We start from the raw sequence: 15,563 nt of genomic DNA, 5'->3' as shown, positions 1-15,563 counted from the left end.
GGACAACAACATTTTTTTCTTCCTGTACACTTTTAGTGGTATTTCATGAATTTTGGGATGTTGATCATGAAAATCACCTTAAAATTTTCTTATCACGTACCACTTTTTAGATATAACCCATTTTTGTGATTTCCTGTCATATTTTAAGTCTACTTCAAGGATGAAGTACATGTCATTGAAAATTCATTTTCCTCATTCGCACTTGGACTTCTTCCCTGCTGATCTTGGTGCAGTCAGTGATGAGCATGGCAAAAGGTTTCACCAGGACATTGTGACTGTGGAAAAGCGGTATTGGGGAATTGGAATCCATTAATGCAGGCCAACTATTGTTGGACATTGACATGAGAAGCATCAGATGCTGAGTTGAAACAAAAATCAGTGGCAAAACATTTTCCGATCAGTTGAACTAATGCAATGTATCATCATCATTATGCGATTGAACATACTCAGTTCGATAAATGTTAATTGAACGTTTCTCCCACTTCCTACGTGATACGGCAAATCTGAAATGATCTTTGTGCTCAGCTTGAAGTTGTCTAACTTAATCCCTATTTTTTTTCAGGAAGTAAACCTTTTGAAAAAAAATTGCTGTTCAGTGTATTTGGTCTGAGATCAGCACTAGGAATCATGGCTAAGTTAGGAACAAAAACAAAAAACACAGGTGCTTAAAATCTGAAAGCAAAACAAGAAATATTGCAGATAACTGCACATCAAGTGGCATCTTTAGGAACAAAACTGACAATGAAGGTTGAAGAAAATACTGAAAAAATCATGGAGGAGAAAGGTTTACTTTGTTTTTCTCCACACAGAGACTGACTTATTAACTGCTTTCTGGTATTTTCTATATTTATCTATCAATATGGTCCACCTGCTTAAAAGCAGATGTACATTATTAGCATCCTATTTAACCTCTGTATGTCTCAAAGAGTTTCAAAGACAATCAAATACTTTTGAAACACAGTCATTACTGATCTTCCAATGTTACAGCAAACATGGTGAAAAAGCAAGATTGGACAACCTGCTTTCCAGATGTTCATTCTTCTCTTGTATTCTTGGCATATATATTTTGATAAAATATTTAGGTAAGGGTTTCCATCAGAAAAAACAATCGAACAGCACATCAATCATTACTCCAACGATTTCCATGTGTTCACTTACCACTTTCTGCAAGTGTTTCTCCTTCCGCACGTCCACCATCACAAGCCCTTCCTTGACTAGTCCGAGACCTACATCATCCTTCGTATCGGAAAATTGCAGTGTAACATATGAACAAGTGGGTCCCCCAAATTCAACGTTCAGCAGGCACTGAGTGTTTTGAATGTCCCTGACAATACTGTCAATTGCATCGGCTCGAGCATCTTCCTGGCGGACAAAGAGCATATTTACTGATTAGCAATAGTTTATAACTGGTCACAAGATTTCAGCCAAACACTCACTCCTGATAAATTTTAGTCTCCCCGTATCCACATGAAGGCTAGCCTGCACCTCAGTTTCACCGTGCCCCCTCCCCGCCATCCCCCTAGTTAGTCCAAATTTTGGGATCAGATACTCCATGAGGCATTTGTTTCTCATGGGTATGAGTTACCAGTATAATAAATTGTAAGAATTGATAAAATCAATTCTCCCCCACATACAGGGCTAATTTTCCTACCAGATAAGTTAAAGATGGTCAATGGCCAGAGAAAGGCCATTGACCAAGAAGGCTATGAAATTTTGAAAAATTTATTAGTGCCCTCTTCTTACCCTTAATTAAATGATGCATCTTAATGCACAGTGTGAAAACCCACAATGTGAAAATCCACATGCTTGTTTATAACTTCTGGCTCAACCTCTCTTGACCTTTTTTCCATTGTCAACTGTATAACCTCTGTGGGTTTGTAACCTCTGAATCTGTAGGTTATGATTTCAAAAAGCATTCCAGAAACTCAAGGATCAGAATTTGCCCTGACAGTCAAGTACAACACTGAGGGAGCATGAAACTATCTAAGGTGTTGACTTTCAGATGAAAAGTTAAAATGAGGCCTGATCTGATCTCTCATGCGAATGTAAAAGATCCTATGGCACTATTTCAGACAGGCAAGAGAATTATCACTAGTGTTCCGGACAATGCTGATCGATAGCTGGCAGGTCTCGAGAAACCAAGTGCAAGCATCAGCAAGTTCTGAATTTCTGCCACAGTTCATTGTGGAGTGGAAATACTGATAATGGAAGTGGCGATTCATCATTACTAAGTTGAGCTGTTCTTTATTATCTTTTATTTCATTGGACATTTATGTTTTTTTTAACCAATCGACAGTAGTTCAATGGATTCTTGAATAAATCTATTTCTGGAATTAGAAAAGAAATCCCACTGTTTTTAACCACCACTCTCCAGAAATATCAGGAACAGTGAAAAGGTCAGGGTGCATTATGGATGGAGGCTGACAATGGAATGCCTGGGATAGTATTTTCTTCTGCCTTGTGACACAGCCACTGAGGTGACCCTTGAGATTACTGGAAGTGGCATACATGCAGAAAGTCAGTAAAACAGTGAGATTAACTAGGGAATGGGGGCACGGTGAAACTGAGGTGCAGACTAGGACCAACCCAATCCAGGCCAATATTCATCCCTCACTACAAGTTTCGAGAACAGAATGTATGGTCAGAATCATATTACTGTCTGTGGGGGCAGTGCAGAAATGTCCTGCTTTACATTAGTGGCTGTTTCCTTGGTTGTGAAATGTCTGGAACATAGAGACATGATCTCAAAAGATACCAGAGAAATGGAATCTTTTTTGTCCTGTTATCAGCTTGCAAATTTTTCTACTACTTCACGCTGCTCTCCAAGGGAAGTATGTGAATATTCTGAGCAATTCATGGCCTGAAGTGTCAGCTTGCCTCAGTTGTTAACATTCCTACAACTGTGGGTACAGCTCCCACCTTGCAACACGAACATATTTCAATGAAGCATTGAAAGGGTCCTGCACTTTCGACAGCATGAGGACGGGATGTTAAATCAAGGTCTCATCAACTGGTTCATGTTGCCATGGTAAGCCATGCTCCCCAAAGAATGCCACTGAGACACATTATTTGGACAGTGTTGAAAGAGAGCAAACTGTGACAGGATCAGTATGTCACAATACCCAGAGGAACTACATAGAATTGTAAAATCACGTTTAAATAGCAAGTTCTGTGCTCCAAATGCAAGAAACTACAGAATATGAAATAAGAACAGAATTTTCTGAAAAGACTTGGCAGTTCAGACATCTGTGGAAAGAGACTATTAAACTTTTGATTTTTTTTCCTACTTTCTGATGAAAGGTCATTCGCTGTAAACATTTATTTTGTTTCTCACTCTACAAAAGCTTTGGAGAGAAATGGGTCAAAGGCAGGCAAATTAGGATACCTTTGACAGACAATGTCAGCATGGACAAGTTTGGCCAAAGGACCTGCTTTAATGCTGTAAAACTGACTATTTCCACTCTCATGCAGACTGACATTCCCTTATGTTCATGCTGTCTTCCCACTCTTTCTGCAGTCTAAAATTGTTGAACTTGTAACCTTATCCCAGTTCTTGTAATCTTACCCAGAAGAGATAGAGGAGGATCAGAGCCAGCACCACCAGGCCGAGGAACAGCTTCCCACAGGCAGTGAGAATGGTGAATGATGAAAGGAACCGTTCACACCAAGCATACAAGACTCTCATATGTACAAAACAGTATTTATTTATTTGGACAGATGAAATACTTGTCTTGCATATGTATTGTTTGTTTGCATGTGTGTTATGCCTGGCTGTGGGTCTGCGTGTTTTGCATCGAGGACCAGAGAACACTGTTTCTTCAGGTTGTACTTGTGCAATCAAGTGACAATAAACTTGACTTAACTTCTGATGAAGGATCATTAATCAAAATGTTAGCTCTATTTCTTTCTCCACAGATGTGGCCCAACCTACTGAGTATTCCCAGCATTTTCTGCTTTTTTAAAAAATTTCTAGCATTTGAATTATTTCGTTTTTCAATTCAGAAATGTAACAGTTCCCATTTTAGTGAAGTGTTTTGGGGGTGGACAGTTGGGGCGAGCGGACTATCATTGCGAAGGCAGAGACTGGAAGATTTGATATTTCCCTTACTTCAGACTAATTAATTAACTACAGCTCAGCTTTAACCCAATAGTGTCAAATAAATTCCCCCAAACTTACAAAATATGATGGCCCTCAACATCCCCTCTGCCACAGTATCGAGGACTTTTTGCCCTGAAGGCATAGACAATGCCTCCTCCATGATCATCCTCAACACTGGGACCTCACAAGGCTGCATACTCATTCCATGTGGCCATACATCACTCCAACTCTATCTATAAATTCATGGATGCTATCATCAACATTAGCCAGGTCTCAAACAATAATGAATTGGAAAATAGAAAGGAGAAGGAAGGACTAATGGCTTGGTGGTAGGATAACAATCTCTCCTTCAATGTCAACAAGTCAAAGGACAGGTGTGCTCACGGGTCCTGTCTGCATCCATGACACTGACAAATTGCTACAGATGTGTGATGGAAAGTGTGCTGACCGGCTGCATCACGGTCTGGTATTGGGACATCAATATCCATGAGCGGAAAGCTTGGGAAAGGTAGTGGACTTAGCCCAGGACTTCACCGTCGAACATCTACAGGGAACGCTGCCAAAGGAGAGCAGCAGCAATAATCAAGGATCCACACCACCCAGTACACCATCTGTTCTTGCAGCTACCATCGGGAAAGAGGTTAGTTTGTTTACATTTCTTTCTTTTTTTTAAACATTTATATGCATCTTCTTGAGTACTTTTTTTTTGGACTATCAAATAAGTGGTAATTCGGCTTCACCTGCAGGAAAAAGAATCTCAGGATTGTATGTGATATCATGTACGTAACTCTGAACTTTGAAGTGAAGAGAGTAGACAGCTTTAAGTTCCACGGAGGGAACATCTCCCAGCAACCTGTCTCAGTCCAGCCACATTGAAGCAATGGCCAAGCAAGTGCACCAGAATCTCTACTCCATCAGAAACCTGAAGAAATGTGCCACGTCACCTGCATCCCTCAACACTTCTACAGCTGCACCAATGAAGTATCCTATCTGGGTGCATCACTGTGATATGGGAAATGCTGTGCCCAAGATTGCAAAATTCCACAGAGCGTTGTTAGCACACCTCAGGCAAGCCCCCCTCCCCCATCACCTCCCATCAACTTTTTGCTGCCTTTGCAAAGTAGTCAGCATATTAAAAGACCCCTCACCCCAGCCACTCTCCTTTTTCAATGTCCTCCCATCAGGTGCCAACAGATTCAAGGACAGTTTCTTTTGCACTGTTATTAGACCTGAATGAATTACGCACTGGGAAAATTATGTTCCCTTTGCTCTGTGCTAACTGATTTCGCTCTCTGTAACTTTGCATTGAACTGTGCTTTCCAGCTAGCTGTACTATGTTGGATGAACTGGACTGCTTGCAAAACAAACTTTCTCTCTGTAGTTTGGTTCATGTGACAATAAACTTGAAGGGCTGATGGCCCTATTAAGTGCTCTTCTCAGAGGAAAAAGCAACTTAATTTGCAACAAACCATTAAATTGTGACAACACTATGAAAGTATTTCATTGATTCTAAGGCACTTAGATGTGCTCTGAAGCTGTCGATATGACTGAAACAAAATGCTATTTTCCAGAATGAAATCTCAAGATTCGACTGATATAAGAAAAAACAGAAAATGCTGGAAACCTGCAGATTTAGCAGCACATATGTGTAGTCTGACTGCTAAACATGTCTCACAGCCTCACCATTACACCAAAGTTGAGTCAGTAACTGCCCTGTTAATGCACTTGGTCTCGCCCTCTCAGAGATATCTTTATTCTACCCATCTCTCCCCCACTGAAAACTCGCTTACTTTCTTTTCCAGTTGCGAAGAAGAATTCTGGACCTGAAAAGTTAACCATTTATATTTCAATAGATCCTGTTTCCTGCATTTTCTGTCTTTGTTTTAGATTTCCAGCATTGCACGTTTTGCTTTTCTAAATCAACAACCTTATGGATAGAGGTAACAGCCTTGACTTTATAAACAGTGAGATCAGAAGGTTTCAGTTAATTCTTTGTTTCTGCTTTGTACTCCTGATCTCAGGCAAAAGCGACATACGAATACCATCAGAACAACTAAACAGAGAAAATGGCCGTTCACTTTAACCTCTCTTAATCATTAAAAGAGCAAGCCATTACAAGGGTGATTGGGTGTGTACATTACAAGAGCACAGGTTCAACTAGTCTGCATCTCTTCATGATCTGTATGAATGGTCAACTGGATCAGAGGATTGGCAAGCACCAAATGTCAAGCATCGACAAGTTTATGCAAACAAAGAGCCCTGCAAGAGCAAAGAAATGTCTAAAATGGAAACAGAAAGATTTAAGAAATATTTTTAGCTGCTGTTCACACTCACCTACTCAGTGAGAATGCCTTTAACTGTCAACACCACAAGGTGCCAGGTGTGTGTGGGAAGAAGTTGAATAAAGGTACTCTGAATTTAATAAGCATTTCGACAAAGTGCAAGATGTGGCACCTTATTCAATTTCTGCAATCCAATCTTCCCCAGAAAGCAGGAGAGGAAAGAGATGCCTCAACCAAATGAACCCAGTTTAATTAACTATTTACTGTTATGACTTCAATTAAATATATAAATTAGTAACTCCCTCAGGGGGTTCACATTCATTATACTTGCAAATTATAAAAAAAAAGAGACTAATGGAATCAAGTGAAGGTTGCTAGGGAACCGAATGCTCTTTAGAGAAGCTAGCCTGCTGTAGGGCAGTTGATAAATGTTGCTTTGAAGATGCAAAGATATTCCCCAGTGGTTAGAATCTTGATCATTTATAACACAAATTCAAAATATTGGTTTCCAAATATGGCATCCCCAAAAAAATCTCTCCCTTCATTATCACAGGGTTGAAATCATGCCTGCTCACACGATACCCCAATCCACTCAATGCTCTCTTTTCTGGGCCCTCATCAGAGTGAAATTTATTTTCCTTTTACAATCTGAAGATTTTTTATAACCCCATGTGTGGCAATATCTAATTACCGACAACAGAAAACATTGAAAATAAAGGTCAATTCATATTGGTTATGGAAAGTAAATCAGTTTAACATTTTAGGCAAATCCAAAATGTGAAATATTTCTCTCACTGCTATTTACTCTTGACAGGACTGCAGCATTCGAAAGAAGCTGGTGTCCCTGCTCAAAGACAATTCAGGATAAACTGTAATTGCCAGCCTTGACAATGACGGTCAGATCCATAAATTAATTTTTTTTAAAAAGCAGAAAGTACCTGAACTTTTACACAAAAAAAAATCAACAGTCATAATGTTATGGTATAACCAGCATCTCATTTAACCATTGCCTACATCCAGTGATTCCTCAGTGGTTGAGGTTAAGCCATGTTAGTGTGGAAAACTCTATTGTCCCATCAGAATCAAGCAGAAGAATTAAGGTTTCTCTACCCTGATCTCCAGAATTAATCACAAATTAGATGCACAACTGTAGCAATGAATGCTGGAAGAATGGAAAAAAATTACAATTTGAAAGACGAAGGTCTCAATACTTTGAACACATAGAAAGAAAATAGAGGGCATGGAATGTTTTCAAAGCGATTGTCTCCAAGGAAGCATTCTGACTGCAGATAAATAGGACGGTTTGGTCATTTGGGCAGAAAAGTGTCAAATGGAATTTAATGCAGTCTACAGGAAGATAATGGATCCAACAGGGCAAGGTATTTAATACAAAAAGGGACATTCATTGTTGAGGATAATTTAATGCTTGAAGTCCATAGGCCTTAACAATAATGGGGCATGTCAATAATTTTATTAAAACGACAAACAATTTTTTTAAACAAGAATATCACAGCAGGACGGGGACTCTGGAAGTATATTCAACATCAGTTAGATAGTGGTTCTCAACCTTTTACTTTCACATCCCACTTTAAGTAATCCCTATGCCATGCTCTGTAATTAGTAATTGATTGCTTAAGGTGGTATGTTAGTGGGAAGGGAAGGTTGAGAATCACTTCTCTAGACCCAATATTTTGCTTAGAAAATTGTCATTGGCCCATTCCCTTTGGAGTTATGAAACCATGCACATAACGAGTCAATTAGGTACGATTAAAAGAGTGGTTTTCAAATATTTTCTTTCCACCCTCATACCACCTTAAGCAATCCCTTACTAATCACAGAGCACCTATGGCATAGGGATTACTTAAAGTGGTATGTGAGTGGAAAGAAAAAGGTTGAGAACCACTGAGTTATAACATAGAACATTACAGCACAGTACAAGCCTTTCAGCCCTCAATGTTGTCCCAACAAACATATTCTTACCAAAAAAAATTCTAAATCATTCCTACCTTTAACCCTCTATTTTTCTTTCATCCATGTGCCTAAGAGTCTCTTAAATGCCCCTAAAATTTCAGCCTCCACCTGACAAGGCATTCCAGGCACCACAACTCTCTGTGTAAAAAAAAACTTAACCCTGATGACTCCTTTAAACCTACCTATCTTCACTTTGTTCAGATGTCCTGTTATTTGCTATTCTTGTCCGGGGGGCAAAAAAAGACTGGCTGTCCACCATACCTATGCTTCACAGAATTTTGTATACCTCTATTAAGTCACTTCTCATCCTTCTTTGCTCCAAAGAGAAAGTCCCAGGTCTGCTAACCTTGCTTTATAAGATTCATTTTCCAATCCAGGCAACATGCTGGTAAATCTACTCTCCATAGCTTTCACATCCTCCAACCTTCTATTATTTGCAAGCTTACTGTCCCATCCTTCTGCTTCTTCATCTTGGACATTTATGGAAATCACAAAGAGCAGGGGTCCCAGAACAGATCCCTGCAGAATTCCACAAGTCACCGACCTCCACGCAGAATTCTTTCCATCCATTACTACTCTCTTGCTTTCCACCTGCAAGCCAATTTTTGATTCACACAGCCAAGGTTGCATGGATCCCATGCCTCATTACTTTATGAACAAGTATTTCATGGAGGAACCTTGTCAAATCCATATACACCACATCTACCACCCTACCTTCATCATTTTCTTTTGCTACCTCCTCAAAAAATTCAATTGCGCTCGTGAGGCATGAACTTCTCACAAAGACTATACTTCTCCAAATACTCATAAACACTGTCCTTGAGAAGCCTCTCCATTAGTTTGCACACCACTGGTCTATAATTCCCATAATTCTCGTCATTTCCATTTTTAAACAAGGGGACAACATCTACCATTCTCCAATCCTCCAGCACCTCTTCTGTGGCCAAGGATGATGCAAAGATCATAGGTACTGCTCCAGTTATCTCTTCCCTCCTTTCCCAGAGCAACCTGGGGCCCAGTGTCTGGCCCTGGGGATATCAATCTCCTCTACCTCCAGACACACATTACCTCCTTTATCCTTTATTTAAATATTCTATTTATTTATCTATTTCTTTATAACTCAAACAGTGTCAACAATCCATAATAATAAAAACACACCACATTTTCCAGTTATATATAAGCTTCACCAGCGAGTCAAATTTCCCATCATCCCCCTCCCTTATCACAATTAATATATCCAGACAAAATTAAATAGACAATAACCATGAAAAGAGAGACAGCAACAATAAATTAGTCCATGTTCCCTGTTCCCGTTACAGTGTCCCTTTACCTTCCAGACATATTAGGGACATAAAGAACAAAAATAAAATGATTACATATAAAAATTCTTATGAAAAAGTAAGAACACTCAAATGAAAAGACAGAAATTGTAGGAATCGTTTGGACCCCACTCCAAATCTTTAAATTTTCATGACTCAACCTCATTAAGGTGGATGGATGGATCTCCCCCCCCCAAGGAGGGGGTAGAAGGGAATGGACAGAGTGACAAAATGAGCACAAGGATATAGGCACTATATCTTTGCCCCTATATAATGCAGGTACAGTTGCCAAATTTTAAGGAAGGAGTTGTATTTCCCCCTTAAGTTGTAGGTGATTTTCTCTCGGGGAGCACAACTCTGCATTTCCACATTCCAGCGGGCAATGCTTAGATGAAAGTCTGCCTTCCAAGTAACCGTTATGCACTTCCTGGTCACCGCCAAAGCAATCAACACAAATTGGATTTGAAATATGGACAGCTTCATTGTAAGTCTTAAGTCCATGATGTTTCCCAATAGGAACAACTCTGGGTGCTGTGGAAATTCTTTACCTATGATTTTTTTTTCTAGGTCTTGGCTTAGCTCTACTCAAAAGGGCCTCACCTGGGAGCATGACCAGGTTGAGTGCACAAAGGTTCCCTTCTCTATGCCACACTTAAAACATTGATCTGAAATTTCTGGCTTAGCCTTGTTCAATTTCTGCAGCGTATAGTACAACTGGTGTGGAAAATTATACTGCATCAGCCTATATCCAGTGTTTATAATTGTGGTCACGCTGTCACGACACAGGTCTGACCAGCACCTTTCATCAATCGTTACACCCAAGTCTGACTCCCACCTTTGCCTAGATTTATGAAGACCCGGCTTCGGGCTTTCTGCTTGGAGTAAGAAATACATTGCCGCAATAAACTTATGTGTGTTCCCTTTTTGAATCAGGGTCTCCATGCCACTGCATGCCAGTAGGTCCATAGCTGGTCCTAATTTATCCCTTAAAAAAGACTGAAGATAGCAAAAGAATGTATGTCCTATTTGACAAATCATTTTTGAGATGTTTAAATGACACAAGCTGCCCCCGCTCGTAACAGTCTTCGATACACCTGATCCTTTTCTGGCACCAGGTGGTCCAGGATCTTGTTATCTACTGTCCATGTGTCATTCTGAGTCAAGGGTGTTTTTGAAAACAGCCCCACTTTAAGTCCAATGCATCGATTAATTTTGTTGCACACATAAAGAATATGTTTTAATAAGAGGATGTCTTCGTTGCCAGATAACAATTTAGAATCCTATTTATAAATAAAGTCTTCTGCTATCTTCTTGCCTATCATGTGCAGTCCAATTTGTGCCCAGGATGGTATACCTCCTTCCTCAAAGAGTGAGGTGATATTCCTCTACTGTGCTCCCCAGTAGTATTTCTTTAAGTCTGGTAATCTCAGTCCACTTAGACTTTAATCCCAGGATAATTTCTGCATGGAGATCCTGGCCACCCTCCTGCTCCAAATGAATCTACTTATCTGCGAATTAATATTTTGGAAGAATCTCCAGGGCAATGCCATGGGCTAAGTCTGGAATAGGTACTGAAGCCTTGGCAACACATTCATCATGATACAAATGAGCCTGCCCAGCAACATAATGGGTAGAGTCATCCATCTGTTTTGGTACTCCTCAATATTGAAGCAAGGGGGCATAATTTAGTTTATAGAAATTTTGTAGATTATTATCTACCCTGACTCCCAGGTACTTGATCCCCTTTTGTGGCCATTTCAATTAACTTTTTTCTTTAAATTGACTATAGTCACCTTTTGTAAGTGGCATAATTTTGCTCTTGAACCAGTAATCTATTTGCCAGAGCTATTTGCTGCCACTTACCAGCAAGCGACTAGCCCCTAAAATAGCAGACATGCTGTGGAAAACACGGGAAATTGACCTGGATTCAACACAGGTTTTTAATCTGAGATGATGACCTCACTTCCTGTTCATGTAACAGAAGCAGTGATGTATATAAGCCCAGTATGCAAGGCTGGAGGTGTCGGTCTTGCACTAGACTCCACAGCGTGTACCTCAACATCGACAGTAGCTCAGCATGTAGCTTTGCTACATTGGTGACTCCAACAGTACAAACAATATTTGAACGCCCAATATGGAAAATTTTTCTTCATTGCCTACTGTGGCTATGAAACTGCCAATGTTTTGGACTTCACAACCACATGTATGGTTTGACCAATTCCAGTTGGGGCAGATAAGATATGACTCCATAAGGTTCTACTATGTAGTAAGTGCCCTGGATCAAGAGACACCCAAGTTTCTGATTTTCTGCACCAGCCTCCTGAGGAGGGCAAATATATGGTGCTCAAGTGTCCGCTCATCTATACCTTTGGCCTCCCTTGACGTGAGCGAGTGGCCTAGTTACTGAGATGGCTTGGGAAACAGGACCCCTTCTGTGCTCATGAAAGAAATACTGGCACTAATGGAGGGCATAGTCCTTGCCGCATGTTTGAGTAGGCTTTCTTGGCGCAGGTGTCAGAAGATATCCACATGCTGCTGGCCGATGAGGATTTCAGTGACCCTCAGAGAGTTGCAGCCTGTGCTGACATTCTATGGCAGGCAAAGCAAGATAGCGACCCATTTACCATCAAGCGAACCGGCTCCTGAAATGGTGGATGTGCTGTGGAAAATGCAAGAAATTGACCTGCATCTAACAGAGGTATTTTATCTGAGCTGATAACATCACTGATGGTCACTATCAGTCCATACGACAGAAACAGCAATGTATATAAGCCCAGAATGCAAGCCTGGAGGTGTCAGTCTTGCACTAACTCCACAGCGTGTACATCGACTTTCTCGTGTATACATCAACTCGACATCGTGTACAGCAATTCCACAATGTGTATACTGACCTCTGTAGTAGCTCAGTATAGAATACTTCGCTTCACTACCTCCCTTCTCCTTAAGCGGCCCCACCTTCATTCTCGCTATCCTTCTGTTCTTCATGTATGCATAGAAAGCTTGGGGGTCCTCCTTAAAACTACTTGCCAAAGCCTTCTCATGCCTCCTTCAAGCTTTCCCAAGTCTTTTCTTAAGTTTCTTCCTGGCTATCACATAATTCTCACGAGTCCTTCCTGTTTCTTGCTTCCTAAATCTAATGTACACTTCCTTCTTCCTCTTATCTAGCTGCTTCACTAGTTTTCTCAACTATGGTTCCCTATTCCTACTATCTTTTCCCTCTCAGTGGGAAAAACCTGTCCTGAAACCCTTGCAAGTGGGCCCCTAAACAACCTCCACATTACTTCAGCACCTTCTCCTGAGAATATCAGTTCACAATCTATTCTCCCTAGTTCCTGCCTCATCCCTTTGTAATTAGCCTTTCCCTATTTTGTCTGCCTTAATCCTTCCCCATAGCTATGCTAAAGCTCAAGGAATTGAAATCACTATCAGTGAAATGGTCCTCCACCAAGAGGTCTGCCATCTGACCAAGTTCATTACCCAGTACTAGATCTAGTATGGCCTTTAGTTAGTTTGTCCACATACTATTGTCAGGAAGTCTTCTTGGACACACCTGACAAATTCTGCCCCATCTATTCCTTTTGCAGTTAACATTCGGGAAATTGAAGTTTCCCATGACAACAACCCTGTAATTTCCACACCATTCCAAAATTGGCCTACTTATCTGTTCATCGGACACTTGAGAGATATTTGGGGGCCTATGGACTGCTCCCAGTATAGTGATTTCTCCCTTTCTATTTCTGACTTCCACCCACACTGACTCAGTTGACACTCTACAGGCATCTTCCCTTTCTCTAGTCATGATACTATTCCTGACCAGTAATGCTTCTGCACACCACCCCCATCTTTACCTCCCATCCTATTCCTTTTAAAATGCCTAAACCCCAGTACTTTCATCAGCCAATCCTGTCCTTGAGCCAGTCAAGGCTCTGTAATAGCCATCACATTCTCAACCCATGTACTGATCCATGCTCTAAGTTCATCTCCTTATTCCTAATATTCCCTGCATTGAAACAGACACATTTCAGACCCTCCAACTGACTACATTTATGCTTCATCTTTTGCCAGTCCTTTCTCACAAACCCATAACACATTGCATCATCCTTTCCACCCTCTGCTCTATTCTCTACCCTCATGCTCTGCTTCCCACACCCCTGCCAAACTAGTTTAAACCCTCCTCAACAGCTCTCGCAATCCTGTCTGCCAGAATATTGAACCCTCTCCAGTTCACGTGCAGCCTGTCCTTTTTGTACAGGTCAGACATTCCCCAGAAGAGATCCCAATGATCCACAATTATGAACCTCTGCCCCTGCAAAAAACTCTTCAGCCACGCCACAACTTCCTACCTTCATTGGTGCATGGCCCAGGAAGCAATCGCCAGATTACTACCTGTGAGGTCCTGCTTTTCAGCTTCTTTCCTAACTCCCTATAATTCCCTCTTCAGGACCTCATCCCTACTTCCATCAATGTCATTGGTACCAAAACAGTCCACAACATCTGGCTGCTCACCCTCTCACTTGAGAATGTTGTGGACTCAAATCAGAGACGTCTCTGATCCTGGCAACTGGGAGGCAACATACCATCCGGGAATCTCAATAATGTTCACAGAACCTCCTATCTGTTTGCCAAACTATCGAATCCCCATCACTTTGTTCTCCTCTCCTCCCCACTTCCCAACTGAGTCAAAGGGCCAGACTCTATGCCAGAGATCTGACCACTTTGACTCATCTCTCTCAACAGTATCCACAACTTATTGTTAAGGGGAACAGCCACAGGGGGTGCTCTGCACTGACTGTCCATTCCTCTTCCCTCTCTTAACAGTCACCAACTACCTGCCTCCTGACATTTGGAAGTGACTGTCTCCCTGAAGCTCCTTCCTATCACACCCTTCTGCCTCCTGAATGATCCGGATTACATCCAGCTCGCGTTCCCTGATTCAGTCTCTAAGGAGATGCAGATGGAAGCACCTTTTGCAGGTGTTGTCATCAGGGACAATTGTGCTCTCCCAGGTTTCCCACATCCTAGACATCAGGACACAATTTGACTGCCGCATCCATTTCTGGTCATCATATTGTAGAAAAGATGCCACTGCAGTGAAGAGGACGTAGAGAGGATTGATAAAAATGCCACCAGGGCTGGAAAATTGTAGCTTTAAAGAAGGATTGGATTAGCTCGAGCTATTTTCTTTTAAATGGTAGACATGGAGGTATAGCGTACTTGAAAAGCATAAAATTATGGGGCTTAGATAGTTAACAAAGGACTTGGCCCAATGGCAGATGGTCAAAAACTAGGGGCATGGATTTAAAATAATTGGTGGAAGAACTGGAGGGGAGGTGATGAAAAACAGAGGTAAGGACCCAAAAGGATAGCAGATGTCAAAACGCTCACCACATTTCAACTGAAACTTGAGGAGCTAGGTCCTGCAGGGTTACAGACCTTGTAGTCAAAGCTGGATTCAACAGGGTAACTCTTGTTGACCAGTAAAGATGTTGGGTATAAGCCCGCCCTCTGCTGGACATCATGATGCCCACGTTATGATGTCACCCATATATATAGAAAGAAAGCCCTGTGTGCCAGTGGCCATGCTAGTCCAATAGAAGGATGAGAAAGCATCACGTCTCCGAGTCTTAATAGTATGAGTACATACACAACAAAAAACATGAAGGCTAAAAGGCCTCCTGTGCTTTAAATTTTCTCTGATTTAATTCATGTGCTTCTGGTTGAGTGAAATTTGATTTAAAAATAAAATACTGTTTTTTTCATTGCACTGAGAAACTTGCATTCATTGGAGCCTCCAGCATAATCTCATAATTTGAACAAAGACAATGAAAATCTGAAAATATATAGATGCCAGCGAAGTCTTCAACCTGAAACATTAACTGTTTTTTATTTACA

The 15,563-nt window shown here is 41.0% G+C and overlaps 1 protein-coding gene across 1 annotated transcript in view; it reads right to left on the bottom strand.

The window, feature by feature from the left end:
• Window positions 1-15,563, bottom strand: part of snd1 (staphylococcal nuclease and tudor domain containing 1) — a 767,382-nt gene that overhangs the window by 48,798 nt on the left and 703,021 nt on the right. The window contains exon 22 of the mRNA XM_069908835.1: window positions 1,159-1,362. Within this exon, the coding sequence (XP_069764936.1) occupies window positions 1,159-1,362 (204 nt within the window). The remainder of the gene's footprint in view (window positions 1-1,158; window positions 1,363-15,563) is intronic.

This window comes from Narcine bancroftii, chromosome 13, assembly GCF_036971445.1.
Source record: "Narcine bancroftii isolate sNarBan1 chromosome 13, sNarBan1.hap1, whole genome shotgun sequence".
NCBI classification, from domain to species: domain Eukaryota; kingdom Metazoa; phylum Chordata; class Chondrichthyes; order Torpediniformes; family Narcinidae; genus Narcine; species Narcine bancroftii.
This window is presented reverse-complemented; position numbering and strand designations above follow the sequence as displayed.